Genomic DNA, 14853 nt, shown 5'->3' on the forward strand with positions numbered 1-14853 from the left:
AATGAATTACATAAGTGTACAAACCTGCCCTGACTTTCCCCAAAATCAAAAAGTGTCTAGGGTGCAAAAGTGCATTATGTTTTAGCATCTATAGAAAGACTAGAAAAATCACCAAAACTGACCATTATCATTTGAAAAAGTAACCTCCAGGCACTGGGCTGTTAATCGTTAAAGTAGACTGGATAAGCAAAGTGTGGGCTTTTCATACAGAGGTATAAACTGTATTTATTGCAAAAAATATATAATGCATTTGAATTTTTTTCCTTTTATTTAAAGGAAGATTTTAGCATTTGGTGAGGAAGAGAATTTAGTTACAGGAAGAGGAGGATGCTGGAGCAGGATCACCAGATTCCTTCACCACAAGAGTGCCTGGTAAAATTATTATTATTATTCACAAGGGATCTAAAGTGGCTGTTGTTGAGGTAAGGATTTACTCTAGCTTTAGCATTATTGAAAATACAGTAAAATGGTTGCCTAAAAACTGCTGGGGTCCCCCGAGTGGCTCCCCTGGTAAAAGCACAGCTGTGTGGTGTGCAGGGAGCAGCATACAGCTCAGGTTTGCATCCTGGCTGTGCTGAGTCACCAAAAAAAATTCTTGGACATTCCAAATTGGAGAGAATTATATTTATCAAAAAATGAAACACTGAGACTGCTAAAGATAATTGTTGGAAGGTACTACACAGATATTACAATTTTAACAAATACATTAAACTGCTATTACTATTAGGAACTGGATCCAAGCAATATGTGTAATAGGCTTTCAGAAATCTTAACTGGCATGCATTAAATTGAAGATTGAGAAATACAGTATTGATATCATGTCTGATTTAGTTACAGTACTAATACTGCTGTGTAATATGTGACTGTTTTGTTTCATGCTGTTTTTGGTTGGTCTGCACGTAGCTTCATCATTCACTCTCCTAACCTCCTGTTGCACTCATCGGAGCTTTCGAAGGTATAGTAACATTGTTCATATTGTGCTATACATTTTTTTTTTGGAATGCTCTTGCATTGGCTGTTTGTTCTCGTACTGTTTAGTATATTGTTGCAGTACATAATGTAAATACTGTGGAATACATTTGTTTGTCCTTAAACCTCTAAGAGATGCATGTAATTAATTGCTAAAAAAAAATTCTATTGTGAATATATATTCTAATGCTTTTTGTTGTTTTCAACATGAATTAGTCATTAGGGTTGACATCTTAGTAACCTTGTATTGCTGTGAGGGGCACAAGTAATCTGTAAATAATGACTTTTTGATGCAAACTGTGATTCTATTTGCCTAATGCAAAATGATTTGTTTTCATTGTCAGGCACTTTGTTACCATGGTTACCTTCTGAACCAGAAATGACACTACTTACAATTAATATAGACTAGTTTAGACTCAGATGCTGGACAATGCTTTGATCCCTACATGAGCGTTAGCATGAAGGGTGGCTTTTATTTTTTCTAAATATTTTGGCTTGTGATTCAGAACATACTCTACAATTGTTAGGCTGTTCTAATAAAAGGGTTTATATTAATCAACAATATTACTATTTTATTAGACATTTATAAACAGTCTTAGTTTGTCCGGGTAACAAATGTTAGTTTTTGAAATACTTTTTGATATACAGATTATAATTTTTTTGTTATGCAGATTACACACTTTTTGGTGATTGTAGTTATGAAATTTCAAATTGGACAGGAATACAGGTGCTTGATCAGTCTTGCTCTGACTAGGCACTAAATCCCACTTGGAGGGGTTTGATAGACAACACCTCTGTTGTTTACCATTTAAACCACTTCAACATGAGACCATATTACTATGTTAATAATGTTTACTTGTATTGAAATTAGTTGACACAACCTTCAGTCAGCAACATTTGTAGCTGAACACTATCATTTTGTGATGCTGTTTTAATTTTCAGTAAATAGATATTTTTTCAGACAAATTTGAATGGGATTGATTTGAACCATATGCAAGACACTCCCTTGGTTTCATGAAAGGAAGATACATACATTCATTTTAACGTGGACATAGAAATTCAAAAACTTCTGGAAAAACTACCTAAAGGTTTGTTCCCTATCTTGCCACTTGACTGAAGTTATTTCGATGTTGACCTATTGTTGCATTGAAATATGTATTGCACAGTAATAGGCCACACAGAAGTGATCTATGTTTTCATTTAAGATTTGCTTGAATTCCAAACACAGTTTGACAAGACATCAGTATAATAATGAATTTATTTTTTACTATTGTACAGAATTTAAAAATAAAAGAACAGAAACAGTTTTTTGCTCTGCTTAGTTGAATAAAATACCACCATTAGGTGAAATTTATGGCCCATTCTGTGAATTTGAGAAGTCTCCGGGTTGCATCTGTTGTGGTGGCAAACTAGGGCCTGGAGGATAGTCCCTTGGGCTCATCTGTTGTGGTACTGGGGGGCCTGCTTTGAAGTCTCTGGGACCCATCTGTGGTGGTGGACCTTGTGGGCCTGGATAGTCTCTCATGCCTGGTGGAGGAACAGTCCCAGGAAGCATGTTTTTGGGTGGAAAGGGATAGTCCCAAGGTCCATGTGGTGGTGGAAAACCAGAGGGCAAGTCTCTCATTCCAGGTGCAAAATCCCTTAAGCCAAATGGAGGGGGAGGTCCTGGCCAATAGTCTCTGTGCGGTGGAGGTGGTCCACAACCTAGAGATATTTAAAAAAAAAAAAAAAAAAAAAGTTTTAGGATTTTGTGATGCAAAGATACTGAGATTAAATATACTGTTATAAAATTGTTTATAATGCTTATGGACTTTCAAAGTTGGGGTTATACCATTTATATTCCCTGGCATATTGTTATAAAATATTACGAATGCTGATGAGTTTCAAAGTTGGGGTATACCATTTATAAGGGATGTTAAAAAGTTTTAGGATTTTTTTATTTATTTATTTATTTTTTAACACGAGACAGATCACACTAAGAAATGGCAACTGACGGGTGAAACTGATCCTTGATGAACTAAAATTCACCTACAGTTTATAAAGCCCTGGTACAAATAATTAGCCATGACTGAGATATTCCAGTTACAAAAAACATTGCCTAATTAATCACATGAATAAATGTGGTGTACAAAAAATGCTTAAAGTATTACCACTCCAGGGCGGAGCAGGCCCATATAGCATGCGACCATAGGGTCCTCTAACTGGATGTGGAGGTCTGTAGCGAGGGCCTGGGACAGGTAGAGGATGCCCAGCGAAGGGCAGAGGGCCATATCCGTTGGGAGGTCTGGTCATTGGTGGAGGGGCAAATCCTTTTGATGGTGGTGGATGTGCAGGACCGGTCACTGGTGAATTCATGATCGGAGCCCCTGGAAATGATGGTGCATCTTCAGCTTTAGAGTTCATCTAAAAAAATGAATTAAAAAAATCAATTACTTGGCTTAATTTAAACAAAGCAGGTGCACTTGGGAAAAGCTGCTGAACTATGCCCTCTTCCGTTAGTGGTGTATGTTATAATCCACATTTCTGGTGTGCTCCCCATATAAATACATACATTTTTATAAAGCATATCAGTCCCCACAATTAGTTACATACACCATGCAACCCTGCTCTGTATACTCACAGTAGCTGGTTCTTTTGGTGGGGAAGAAGATAAAGCCTGAGGTTCAACAGGGATTTGCTTTTGAACAGAAGAGGAAAAAGTGAATGAAGAAAGAAAAAATACAGGACAGAGATACAAGAAGGGACAACTTATGTTGTATTACTAGTTATCAAACCATCTCGCTGACTTACCGAGTCATCCAATGGAATGCTAGGCGAGGAAGTCCTTGGGCCACTAGAAATCAATGGTGGGGCACATTCTCCAACATCTAGAACATAAATAAAATGTACTTATGAGTTAGTTACAATTCAGGCCAACATAATACAGTTCTCTGTAAAATAAATCAATTTAAAAAAGCATAGTATCTTGCATGAGCATACCTGCTCTGAATGGAGGTGGAAGTCCACGTTCAGGGCCAGAAAATCGTGTGGAAGTTTCAGGTGGGGGTCTTCTTGGACCAAATTGACCATCCATGTGACCTGTGAAAGGTATTAAATGTTAACATAATGCAAGATGGATTCTTTTAACAAAATGTACGTGACAAAAACAATTTTGCCACAGAAAAATGTCAAGTTTAAAATGAACACATTTTAAAGTGAATTTAAAATAGTTTTAGGACTTCTTGGACAGTATGTCATTTTAAAATGATATACATCTACATATCTGAATTGTGAATTAAGTATTTCATTGAGCAATGTTTTGATTTGGAGGAAATTAGCATTTATTTTCAACAAACTTGTTGGGGTGGGACCAGGTGAATACATTTTTGAAAATGACACAATATACCCTGCAGGTGTGCAAAAAAAAAAAAAAAAAAAAAAAAAAAAAATCCTTTTGGGAAGAGGTTGCAACCTTACTTTTTTGGTTTAGAAAATAAAATGAGCAAGTGCTGTACGTATATGAAGATTAGAAGCAGGGGTTACAGTACCGCACGATCTGTGTTTGGAACGTGAACAGTAGATCAGCAGCAGGTAGGAAGTTTTCAAACAATTTGTTAGATAATTATAAATACAGTCATTGCAGTGAGTATGTCTCAAACTTGAATATTGGTTGTCTTAGAATCCTTCTGCCTATCATTTGGCATCTCCAACTGAAAAACTGAATTGCTCTTAACATATACAGTTGTGTATACAGAGAAGCATCTCTACAATGTATTCAATTATTTGGAAGAAAAAAGTAGTTTTAAAAAGTTTTTATGGTAAGGGTTACAATTCTACTGGTTAGACTACCTGACTTACCGAAGGGTTCTCTTCTACCCACAGGAGCAGAAGGAGGGTGCCCAGGGCCCTCAATCATTGGTGGGTGGGAAGGGTCACCTCCACTCACAGGAGGTGGGCCGTAGCAGTTGTTATGGTTCAGTGTGCCTGGTTTTAAAAAGAAAATACAATTACCATATCATATGATCAAGGTGATATGAACCTAAAAACACAAAGGGAAAAATATTAGTTTTAAAAAAATAACGCTGGTCTCATTAGTGAAAATGTGAAAATGTAACAACCCAATCTTACCTCTATGTGGTGGTGGGATCTGTCTATCTGGGCGGCCAGGGGTTGATTTAATTAGGGAAGTTCTTTGGATTTCTTTGAGTTTATCATTAACTTCAACAAGTCTGGGGAAAATAGAAAGAATGATTCACTAGCCATAATTTCAAATACACTTATTTCCTAGAAATAATAATAGAAATGCAAAAGAATGCATTACACATGGATTGAACTTACAACAAATATGCCTGCTAACCAGTATTTTATTATTTATTTATTTATTTTAAACCGGATGATACCAATAGTTGAACTTGACAGCTGTGTAAAGTGATAATGATAATGTGCAATCACTCCTTGTTGCATTCCCAGAAGGGACCAGGTCCAGAACTTGCAGTGTATTTAACAAAAATATTTTCTTCAAAAAGCAGACTACTGTGTTATTAGCACATACACCTCAATATAATCTGTGCAAAAACAAAAAACAGAAACGAAGTGGAATGAACCTTTTAAGGCATGTGGCACTTAGATGGTAGTAAGGGACACCGATGGAGGAAGTGTGTATATTTTTGAAAAAAATGATTATAATGGTTCATTCTGGCGCAATTTTGGATAGTTTAAGTATGTGAAAGACTAGTAGTGGTCTGCTTGCAGTGTCTGACAAAGTACTCCATTAGTGCAATGAAAGAGCTTTATTTCAGCTCTGCTCACAGCAAGACAAGATCAACAAATTGACTTTGGAGTATCAAGACCCCTGCAGTACAAGACTGGCTGAAAATGTGTGTGGAATTGGGGACTGCAACTTTATGATCCGACAGCATGTATTGTAATCAGAAGACCTGTGTTACATTTTTTTTTTTTTTTACTGAAAAACAAAACTACGAAGTTCAAATTGCAGCATGTTCATTCTGCTATTTTCAATAGTAAATACACCACAGCAAGCACACTGTCACATATTTTAGATATTTGTATTAGCACAATCTGAGAGCTAAATTTAGTGAATTACAGTATTCTGAAAACCCTGTTAGTGTATGCTTTTTATGACAAAATGTATGCAAGTATCAGTTTAGTAGATGCTAGGTATTTGCTATGGTATGCATTTTTGGTATTGACTAGGAAGTGAGGTATTTTACACCTATTACACTTTTGTTTTAAATCACAAAGCAATTCATTCTGTTTTGAGGATTACTCGATACACAATGAATTACTTTGATAAGATTTTCCTCTGGTGTGAAGAACGGTAGCAGATGGCACTCCCCCTAGGGCAGTGGTTTTCAAACGTATTCTTCGCGGACCACCTGGATGATTATTTTTTTTATTTATTTATTTTTAAATCTCGATGGTGGTGCACACAATATGTTGCATATAGCTTACTGAAAAATAAGCGCACAGGAAAATATCACTAATATTAAAAGAACCGTTTGCCTTCCTTTGTTTTAATGTAAAAAAAGACGCCCCACCCGGGGCCAAAGCCCCCGGTTTCAATCAAATTGTAACCCCAAAATTTTTTTTCAGAAATGACATGAAAATTTTTAGTCTATGACACAGATTTAACTGAAAAAAAAAAAAAAAAAAAAAAAGATTCTATGCTTCAGTGTGTAATTCTGCTGGTCTAGAGTAGGCTATTAAATTGTGTTATGTTAGCCTCCATACTGGTCTCATTGCTCCGTAAACAGTGCCAGCATAAACCGCAATGATAGCCTGTTAGTAACCAAGTGTTTAAAAATGCCATTAATGTTTTGTAATGTGAAATAGTCAACTTTTCCTTTGCCTCCTTTTCTGTATCTTTTCATTATCAACAAAAATACATGACTGGCGTTTTTAAATGCTTGGTCACTAACAAGGTTAATGGGTTATGTCAGCTCTGTTCACACAGAGATTGAGACCAGCACGGAGGCTTCATTCACTTTAATTACAATAAATGGAAACATTGAAAACCTCCAGTTTAATGTTTACAACAAATAGAACCTTGTTTGGGAAGAACTATTTTCCTCCAAAGTGGAAGGATATATAACAAATCTTTCCTTTTTTTTATTGTATCCGTTTTATAAGCGTGATAACACACTCCAGGAATTGTGCGCTGTGTTGCATTAACAGCTTTGTTAGCTGAAGGCATTCAGCTTCACTTCATGCCTCCAACCCAAATACTGCCGTAAGTCAATGTGATGCAGCGCACGCCATGTCATGTGTTATCCCTCACTTTACAAATTGCTGTGTGGAGTGCACATGAGCACAATGCATGAAAACTACCTCGTAAAGAATACATTTTAGACACTCCAAAACTGTACACGATGGAGAGTTTTGACCTTTTTTTTTAATTTGGATATATTCTCCATGTATGCATTTTCTTCCAGTTTCTGTAGCTCAGTGTTTAAGATCTCCGTATTCTGGGTTTGCAATGTGATTTATAAACTATGCTGCCGCTTCCTTTCAGTAATTATGTAAGCTTTCAAAGGACCAACTGAAGGGGACCACCAGTGGTCCGTGGATCATAGATTGTGAACCACTGCTTTAGGGTATTACGTTTAGTGTGAAACGATATTACAAACACACAGAATTCCCAAAATTCAATTTGGATGCAACTCACTTTTGTCTTAGGTTTGAAGTTTCTCTCTTCTCTTCCACTAAAGTCCTTTCAGCAGCTCGTGCCTTAAGCTGTTGAAAATAAAGTCAAAATGGTCAGTATTACGCCATTTTACCATTAAGAAATATTAATTAAAATGAAATTACAAATGTTTTTTCAAGTATTTTTCAATTATTTCTAGTCATAGCGTTTGTCTAAATTAAGCAGTTGTGTTTAATAGATATGGATGGCATTTAACACTTACCCAGTTTTCATGTGCTTTCTTTTCATAAGATGCAATCTTAAAAAAATAAAAATAAAAAAAGAAATTGGTAAGCCAGTCAAAAAAACGTAGATAAATTGCAAGCAATAGGTCAAAAGCAAGTAAACCACAATTCATTACCCAATTAGCCTTTTTTTTTTTTCTTTTACAGATTACCAATAAAAATGTGTATTTCTCAGAAATACATTGGACAAAAAGTGACCATTTTAGCTACATAATAGAATTGTAACCCGTGCGCGACTTAGACTACTACGGTCCAGGGAAACAAAAAAAAAAAAAAAAACAAAACAAAACAAAAAAAATAAACCTGTGCAAAAAGACTTTTTTGGATGGAATTAAAATATTCTGTCTATAAAAGCGGTCTGTTTTTTGTAATTCCTCCCCGATTTCTTGAATTCTTTGCTTGTAAATCTTTAATTCCTCTCGTGCTTGCACAGCCTTGCTATCAACTTCAGAGAGTTTCTGCTCCTTTTCATGGCGCTCATACTCTTCCTGTGTTAGTTTTCTGTAAAGAAGCAAACATTCTCCTATCATTCCCTTTTAAGTGTTGCAAATATAATACAAATCTGTAGTTATCCCATTACATACTGTTTAAGTGTCTGTAGTCCTTTTTAAATGTAACAAACTGAGGCTGACGTTAAACAGTATAGAGCCCTATTTACTGTATTAAACGATTGTGATGCTGTTTAAACAAATCAAGGGTATCCTTCAAGGGGGTCAAATATAATTTGCAACAGTTAGGCAATGAATTGAACCACTGTCCTCTCCCAACAATTTACCAGCAGACAGATGCTTGAATACTCACTGCTGGAGTGCATTCTCTTTCTGTTGGTACAACTTATCCATGATGTCCAGTTTCTGTTCCATGGTCTTGAATTCAATTTCGAGATGGGACTTCTCGCTTTTCAAAGAAGCATGACCATGCTCCAGCTTTTGTATTTGCTCTGAAAAACAGTCTGGATTTAAATACTATTCTAGAATGGGTTTAGAGTAGAAACATTCAGCATGAACAAATATACAAGCTACCTTCCAGTTGGTGTCTGGAATTTTCTTCAGCCAGTAGTTTTGCCTTATATCGGAGCCAGAGCAAAGAGAAAGTGTTAACAGTCCCTCAACAGACAATAGATAGAAATAAAAAGTAAATGTTTAAAAAAAAAAAAAAAATCAAAAAAAAAATATGCAACATAATGGTAAGAAAAAATTTTTGTCGGTATAAGAAATTTTGTCCGATCCCAATTGTAGAGATTAAATCACAAATCCTTTTGTTAATCCTGTTTAGCACAAATATTTTGATTTTGAGTCCTTCCTAGTTTATAACACATAATACTAAGTAATTACATGATTAATAATTTGTAATGGTTTATATAATAAATATCTTCCCAGGTTTAATTAGAAAAAATTAATTAATAAAATAATAATAAATAATAATAATAATAATAGTTGTTTTGCTAATAATAATAATGGAGTTAGTCAATAATTTTCTGCCCTGATCATATTCAAACTTCAGTTTCCAACGGATTCCAATACAGTGTTAGTACGTTTACACTTACAACTTCCTGGCTCAGAGTCGATCAGCTTAGAAGATTATCATTTGAGCCACCCGTTACACTTGAGCACAGGCCTGAGACGGTTTTGGCCCAGTCTGCGCAGGCATAACCCCTGAACTGTAGTGCGTGCCTGATGACGTCATATCAAATCACCCCTTTTTCCCCTATGTGACTTTCAATTGTGTCCATTCTCCCCCAGCACTCAAGGTTATTTACCACATACTAACAATGCATCATGGTACTGTTGATGATACTATTTAAAATACAGATCAAAATATGTCCTTGTAGGGGGTGAACACAGTCCTTTGTTTAAAAGTAAAGTGCTTTTGGACCTGAAGCTAGTGCTTTATATATACATATCTAGGGTTATCAGATTTCCAGAAAAAAAAAAAACGAGGACTATATTTCTTTCTTCAATTCACGGACGCCATAGCAACTCTGAAGCCGTTAAAATAACAGTATATAACAGCACAATCATAATTTAATTACCAAATTAAACACAGTGCATTTATTGTAGATCATAACAACTTGAATTAAAACACAGCGCATAAGATTGTTTATTTTATATTGAATGGCGCCAACTCACCCAACAAATCACTCTGCAGTTAAAACTTGCTGAACACATCGATACGGTTTTGTACGTAAAACAAATGTGAATACAACAGCAAACTGGGAAGATTTAACAATTGTACTGTTTCTGACTGGGACAAAAAACCATACTTCCGGATTGTGTGTAATGTTTACTGGTAAAACATTTGTATTTTCGGACGTATAAATTTAACTAAATTTTTGAGGTGTTCGACCGTCGAAATAAAAAATTGAACATATTTACATTTGACCATCGACGAAGATCACTTATTATTTGTCCGTGATGACGTCTTCTTTTTCGTGTCACGAACTTGTTTGTCTGACATGGAGTGACTGTGAAGGAAACCTTTTATTTTCTTAGCAACTTTACTGTAATGACTTGTTTAATTCTAGATGGATACCCATAAAAACCAAATATTTCTTCATATTGATAGGTATCAAAATATGATCACAGGCTACGTTTGTAGATGTGTGAAAAGTATTATTTCTAACTAAGTTTTATGGCAAGTAGGCTTGTTTCACTTTTATCCCACATGAATTATAAAATGTTTTTTCACATTATAAAACTCTCTCAGCATTCTGTCAAATACATTTTTGGTTGTTGTCAGAGTAAGAATGCCAACTTCCTGTTGCTGTTGTCTGTGCCTGTTTGATGTTGACAGTGGGGGCGTTGCCCATGAGTGTATGGGGACCACTGCATTCACAGTAAACCAAAAAACAGACCATTACAAAAAAGAAAAAAAAAAGACCCAAGCCGTCTCAGTCAGTCTGAAAGTGGCTCGTGTAAACCGGGGATGTGTGTTGTCCACAGCAAATAGTGAACCAATAATATGTAACTGTAGATACAAACCTTTGGTCAAAAAAATGGCAACATAAGAAGTGCATCCTTAACTAGACAATGTATAGTAAGTTACTGTACAAAATGTATCTGGTTTATTTTGCTAGAATACATCAATACTAAAGAGACAATTGAGTAGTAGACATTTATTGGTCAATGAAAGAAAGTCAGACTTACCCGTGACACGTCCATCATCTGTTTTATCTTGTTCTTCATGGCATCATTCTTTTTACCTGAAAGAGTAATTTTGATTTAAAATTGTGCATATTGTAAAACACTAATATACTACATAAATTGGACATGTTTTTACAATATAGACCTATAGGAATGTTAACATAGTCAAACAAATCACCTTGAGTTTCTTCATTGGACTTGGCATCTCCTTTCTGCAACTCCACAGTCTCACATTTAGCTTCAGTTTCAAGCTGTCTTAACTCAGTAATGCAATCGGACAAAACCTACAAAAATAAAATATACAACTTAACAGCCGCAAACACACAATGTAAGCACTGGAATATGCAAGATGCTGTATGGAAGTACCATACATAAACTACCCTTGAACAAGAGTCACTGGAGAGGGTAAGAGGAGTGCTGCATTTTTATACTTAATTTTCATTCAGCAGTATTATTTTTACAGTTTCCATACACTTTCCACCTATAAACCTCGAAAAACATTTGCGCGATACACCAATACATTTATTCAACCACAAATGTAATTTACACTGGCACATTTGTAATAAGATGAAAGTAACTGTCAGCACAAGGAGGTGCCCATTAAATTCACCCATATTTTTTACTAAAAAAGAAACTTCCTGTTAATTAGACAAATGGTTCATGGCAACGTCTTTATTCATTTATTTTGTGACAGATGGGTGGCATTTCTTTTTACAAGTATTAAATCTATCAGTGTTGAGGCTTTATTTACCTCATGTGGAATAGCTCCTATTCAAGTCATTTTAAACAAATACAAGTAAGGGTTTCTGAGACCTAGAGGCATTCATGTGAAAACCTTCATGTGAAAACTATCCAACCACAGTATCATTATACAGTGCTTACAGAAAGTCTACACCCCCTTTCAAAATGTTTCACTTTTTGTTGCCTTATAGCCTGGAATTAAAATGCATTAAAATATATTTTCTTTCTTCATTGTTCTTCACATCCTACCACACAACTTCCAAGTGAAAAAAAAATATTCTATATTCTAGACATTTGAAGAAAATTAATTAAAAATAAAAAATGAAAAAGTTTGGTTGGATAAGTGTCCAACCCAATTGTAATAGCAATCCTAAAATTAGCTCAGGTGTAATCCCAATCGCCTTCAAATTCACACCCAAAGTAAAGTGGCCGCAATCTGTGTTAAATTGTAGTGACTCGCATGATTTCCAAGCTGTAATTGCTGTCAAAGCTTCTTCCACCATGTATTAACTCAGGGGGGTGGAGATTTTTCCAATTATGATCTTTCGGTTTTGTATTTGTAATATATATTTTTTGTCAATAAAAACTTTCTTTCCCTTAACAGTGTGGAGAATGGTGTTTAGATAAGTGGAAAAAAAATCATCATTTACAATGCATGAAACTCTGAGGCACTGCACAACAAAATGTGAAAAAAGTTCAAGTGGGTGTAGACTTTCTATAGGCACTGTATATTACCTAACAGTCAATACCTAAGACTGTTCATAGGCTTCTGATTTTCTGTTTTAACCAAGAAAAATGAAAACGGTGCATATGCAATAAACACCAGAACAAAAACGCTGGAAATAGTTACTCAGTATGTTGACATGATCCCTTTCCCCGTGAACAAAATAAATAAAATACAGTAACCTATGAAAAAAACAAAAAAAACACAATGGCAGTCCCTCTTTTCTGACTTGCATCTCACATTGATTCGTTCTGAATACTTAAACCAGCCCCAAATACTGAGTGACAGCACATTCACACATTTCTATTGGAGGACTTGTAACATGCGTGCAAGATTTAAAACAAGATTACAATTACTAGAGTGGAGGATTGTTCTCTCCGTTCTAAATGTTCGGTACGTTAAGGTATCCCTCATCAATGGACGAGTACCTTGAAAACAGAATTGAAAATTGTGGCAAAATGTAAAAAAAATGCCTAAACACAAAAACCCCATAAGATGTGCTTGTGACCATAAGATTTTGTTGTGGAAGACAGCAAAAGAAAGAAGGTACAATTGAAGTGTGCAAGTACCGTCGTCGTTAACACATGTGTGACAAGAAAAAAAATCCTGTAGAATTTCATGCAGTATATAAAAAGCAAAAGCCCCGAAAAAAAGAAAATAACGATTTACAAAAAAGTTAAATAGCTAAAAATAAGCACCGAAAATACAATTAATAAAACCAGAAAAACAGAAGCCCTAATTATAATCTAACGAATGTCTGTTCCAAGTTTCATCATAAGTGGGATGTACTGTGAAAGCTAAAAAGTAATGAGCACCTAACTACATTTTTCAGAATGGAAATAATGTTAGGTAGATCATAAAAAAGACACACCTTTATTTCATTGGCTTTACTTGCAATAGTGTCTTCTGAATCTTTCTGACTCTTCTGGAGTGTTTTCATTTGCTCAGAAAGTTCTCTGTATTGCTCTTCCCAGCTTCTGGCCTCTTTCAATAGCTGAAATTGGGGGAAACAAATATGAATTCATTAACACAATTCACAATCACTGTGCAAAGAAATGCATTAAAATTAGTAACTTAATGCATTTGCTCCTGTATCTAGATACTTACTTTTTTTTTACTGTCTTTTAAAGTGTTGTTTTCTTTCAACACAGATTGCAGTTCAGCTTTTACTGCTGCTTCTTTTAGTCTGGCCTCTTCCAAACAAGTTTGTACCTAAATCACAAAGTGTAACAGTCAGATAGAAATAGTGGTTCTTGGTCAAATTGAACTTTGATTAGTTCTGGGCAGCAGTAACCAGTACATACTATATTGTGTTTAAAAGGCTACAAGCAATGCAAGGCAAGAGTTTATTAATCACCAAAAGTGAATACAAAATTTGTAATTAAAATTAAACACGTTTTGCAACTTACCTTTGACAGTTCAGCACTCTTAGAATTAATTAAACTCTGAAGCTTCTTGAATGACTTTTGAGTGTCAGACAACTGAAAAAAAAAAAACAAAAAAAAACCGAACAGGCCATGTACTACATGTGATTTACATAAAAAAAAATATAATCAAATTAGCATAAAGCCTAGTCCACCATTGAACTCCGTGCATCTCCAGCGGGTTTCATTACATACGTTAGAGAAGAATCAAACAAAAAAAAAAGACGTTGCTAGCCTCGCGGCTTCATAAAATTGTGAAATCATTTGCTAACCCCGTACACCCACTGGCTGGCCAAGTTGCTCCACATATTTAGTTCTGCAGACCCCTTTTAAATATTTGCTGTTAAGGCACCTTTTGTGGCGTTCACGAATGTGACTAAAAAACAGCCTAAAAATGTGGCAATTGTTTTGTTTGTCCGGTTTTTACCCCGTTGAACGATGCAAAACGTGGCGTGGGCGAGGTGTGTGAAGCGGCTACAGGGGTTTCGTAATCCTGTGATTTGTAGGCACATGGTGCTGTATTATGATATTTTTTTGTTTCAACTGCAGCACAGTAGCACTGTTGGTGATTCAAGCACATTATTCTCTCAAGAACACTGGGGTATTTAGAATGCGGGAAACAGCAATTTGAAAGTGTTAACAGGTATAGATATTTATTTTCGTAATGGATACTTCACTCAGATTGCAAATGACTAACAGATTGTACATAAAAGATTGACATTCACAAGACAAGACTGACCACCTAATACTACTGCTCCCTCCTAAGGAAACACATGGCATTAAATAATAATGAATTAATTATTCAATAACTGGTTACACCTGGAATCATTTTATACAAAAATAAACTATTATTAACATTCATTCCATTTATAATAAACATTTATTTATTTTACAATACATATGTTTCTTCTCAGTTATACGTATT

General features: G+C 35.3%; 2 protein-coding genes across 2 annotated transcripts; both read right to left on the reverse strand.

The window, feature by feature from the left end:
- Nucleotides 1-2270: 2270 nt before the first annotated feature.
- On the reverse strand, nt 2271-3367 carry LOC121311932 (proline-rich protein 2-like). Its single transcript, XM_041244044.1, has 2 exons — nt 3120-3367; nt 2271-2673 (listed from the first exon to the last, which is right to left on the reverse strand). Exons 1-2 carry the CDS (start codon nt 3322-3324, stop codon nt 2321-2323), a joined length of 558 nt encoding a protein of 185 aa, XP_041099978.1. The 5' UTR covers nt 3325-3367; the 3' UTR covers nt 2271-2320.
- Nucleotides 3368-3717: 350 nt separating this feature from the next.
- Nucleotides 3718-8009, reverse strand: LOC121311933 (transport and Golgi organization protein 1 homolog). The gene is made up of 6 exons (XM_041244045.1): nt 7974-8009; nt 7634-7701; nt 5077-5177; nt 4807-4932; nt 3949-4047; nt 3718-3836 (listed from the first exon to the last, which is right to left on the reverse strand). Exons 1-6 carry the CDS (start codon nt 8007-8009, stop codon nt 3718-3720), a joined length of 549 nt encoding a protein of 182 aa, XP_041099979.1.
- Nucleotides 8010-14853: the final 6844 nt, after the last annotated feature.

Source organism: Polyodon spathula, unplaced genomic scaffold, assembly GCF_017654505.1.
Source record: "Polyodon spathula isolate WHYD16114869_AA unplaced genomic scaffold, ASM1765450v1 scaffolds_3382, whole genome shotgun sequence".
Lineage (NCBI taxonomy): Eukaryota > Metazoa > Chordata > Actinopteri > Acipenseriformes > Polyodontidae > Polyodon > Polyodon spathula.

Excerpts from the sequence above, each read along its gene's own strand:
- LOC121311933 (XM_041244045.1), bottom strand. The coding sequence starts at position 8,009 with ATGAATTGTGGTTTACTTGCTTTTGACCTATTGCTT. Across the intron at positions 4,933-5,076 it reads GATCCCACCACCACATAGAG|GCACACTGAACCATAACAAC; the intron begins GTAAGATTGGGT and ends TTTTAAAACCAG. Across the intron at positions 4,048-4,806 it reads GGGTAGAAGAGAACCCTTCG|GTCACATGGATGGTCAATTT; the intron begins GTAAGTCAGGTA and ends TACCTTTCACAG.
- LOC121311932 (XM_041244044.1), bottom strand. The coding sequence starts at position 3,324 with ATGAATTCACCAGTGACCGGTCCTGCACATCCACCACCATCAAAAGGA. Across the intron at positions 2,674-3,119 it reads GCCTGCTCCGCCCTGGAGTG|GTTGTGGACCACCTCCACCG; the intron begins GTAATACTTTAA and ends AAATATCTCTAG.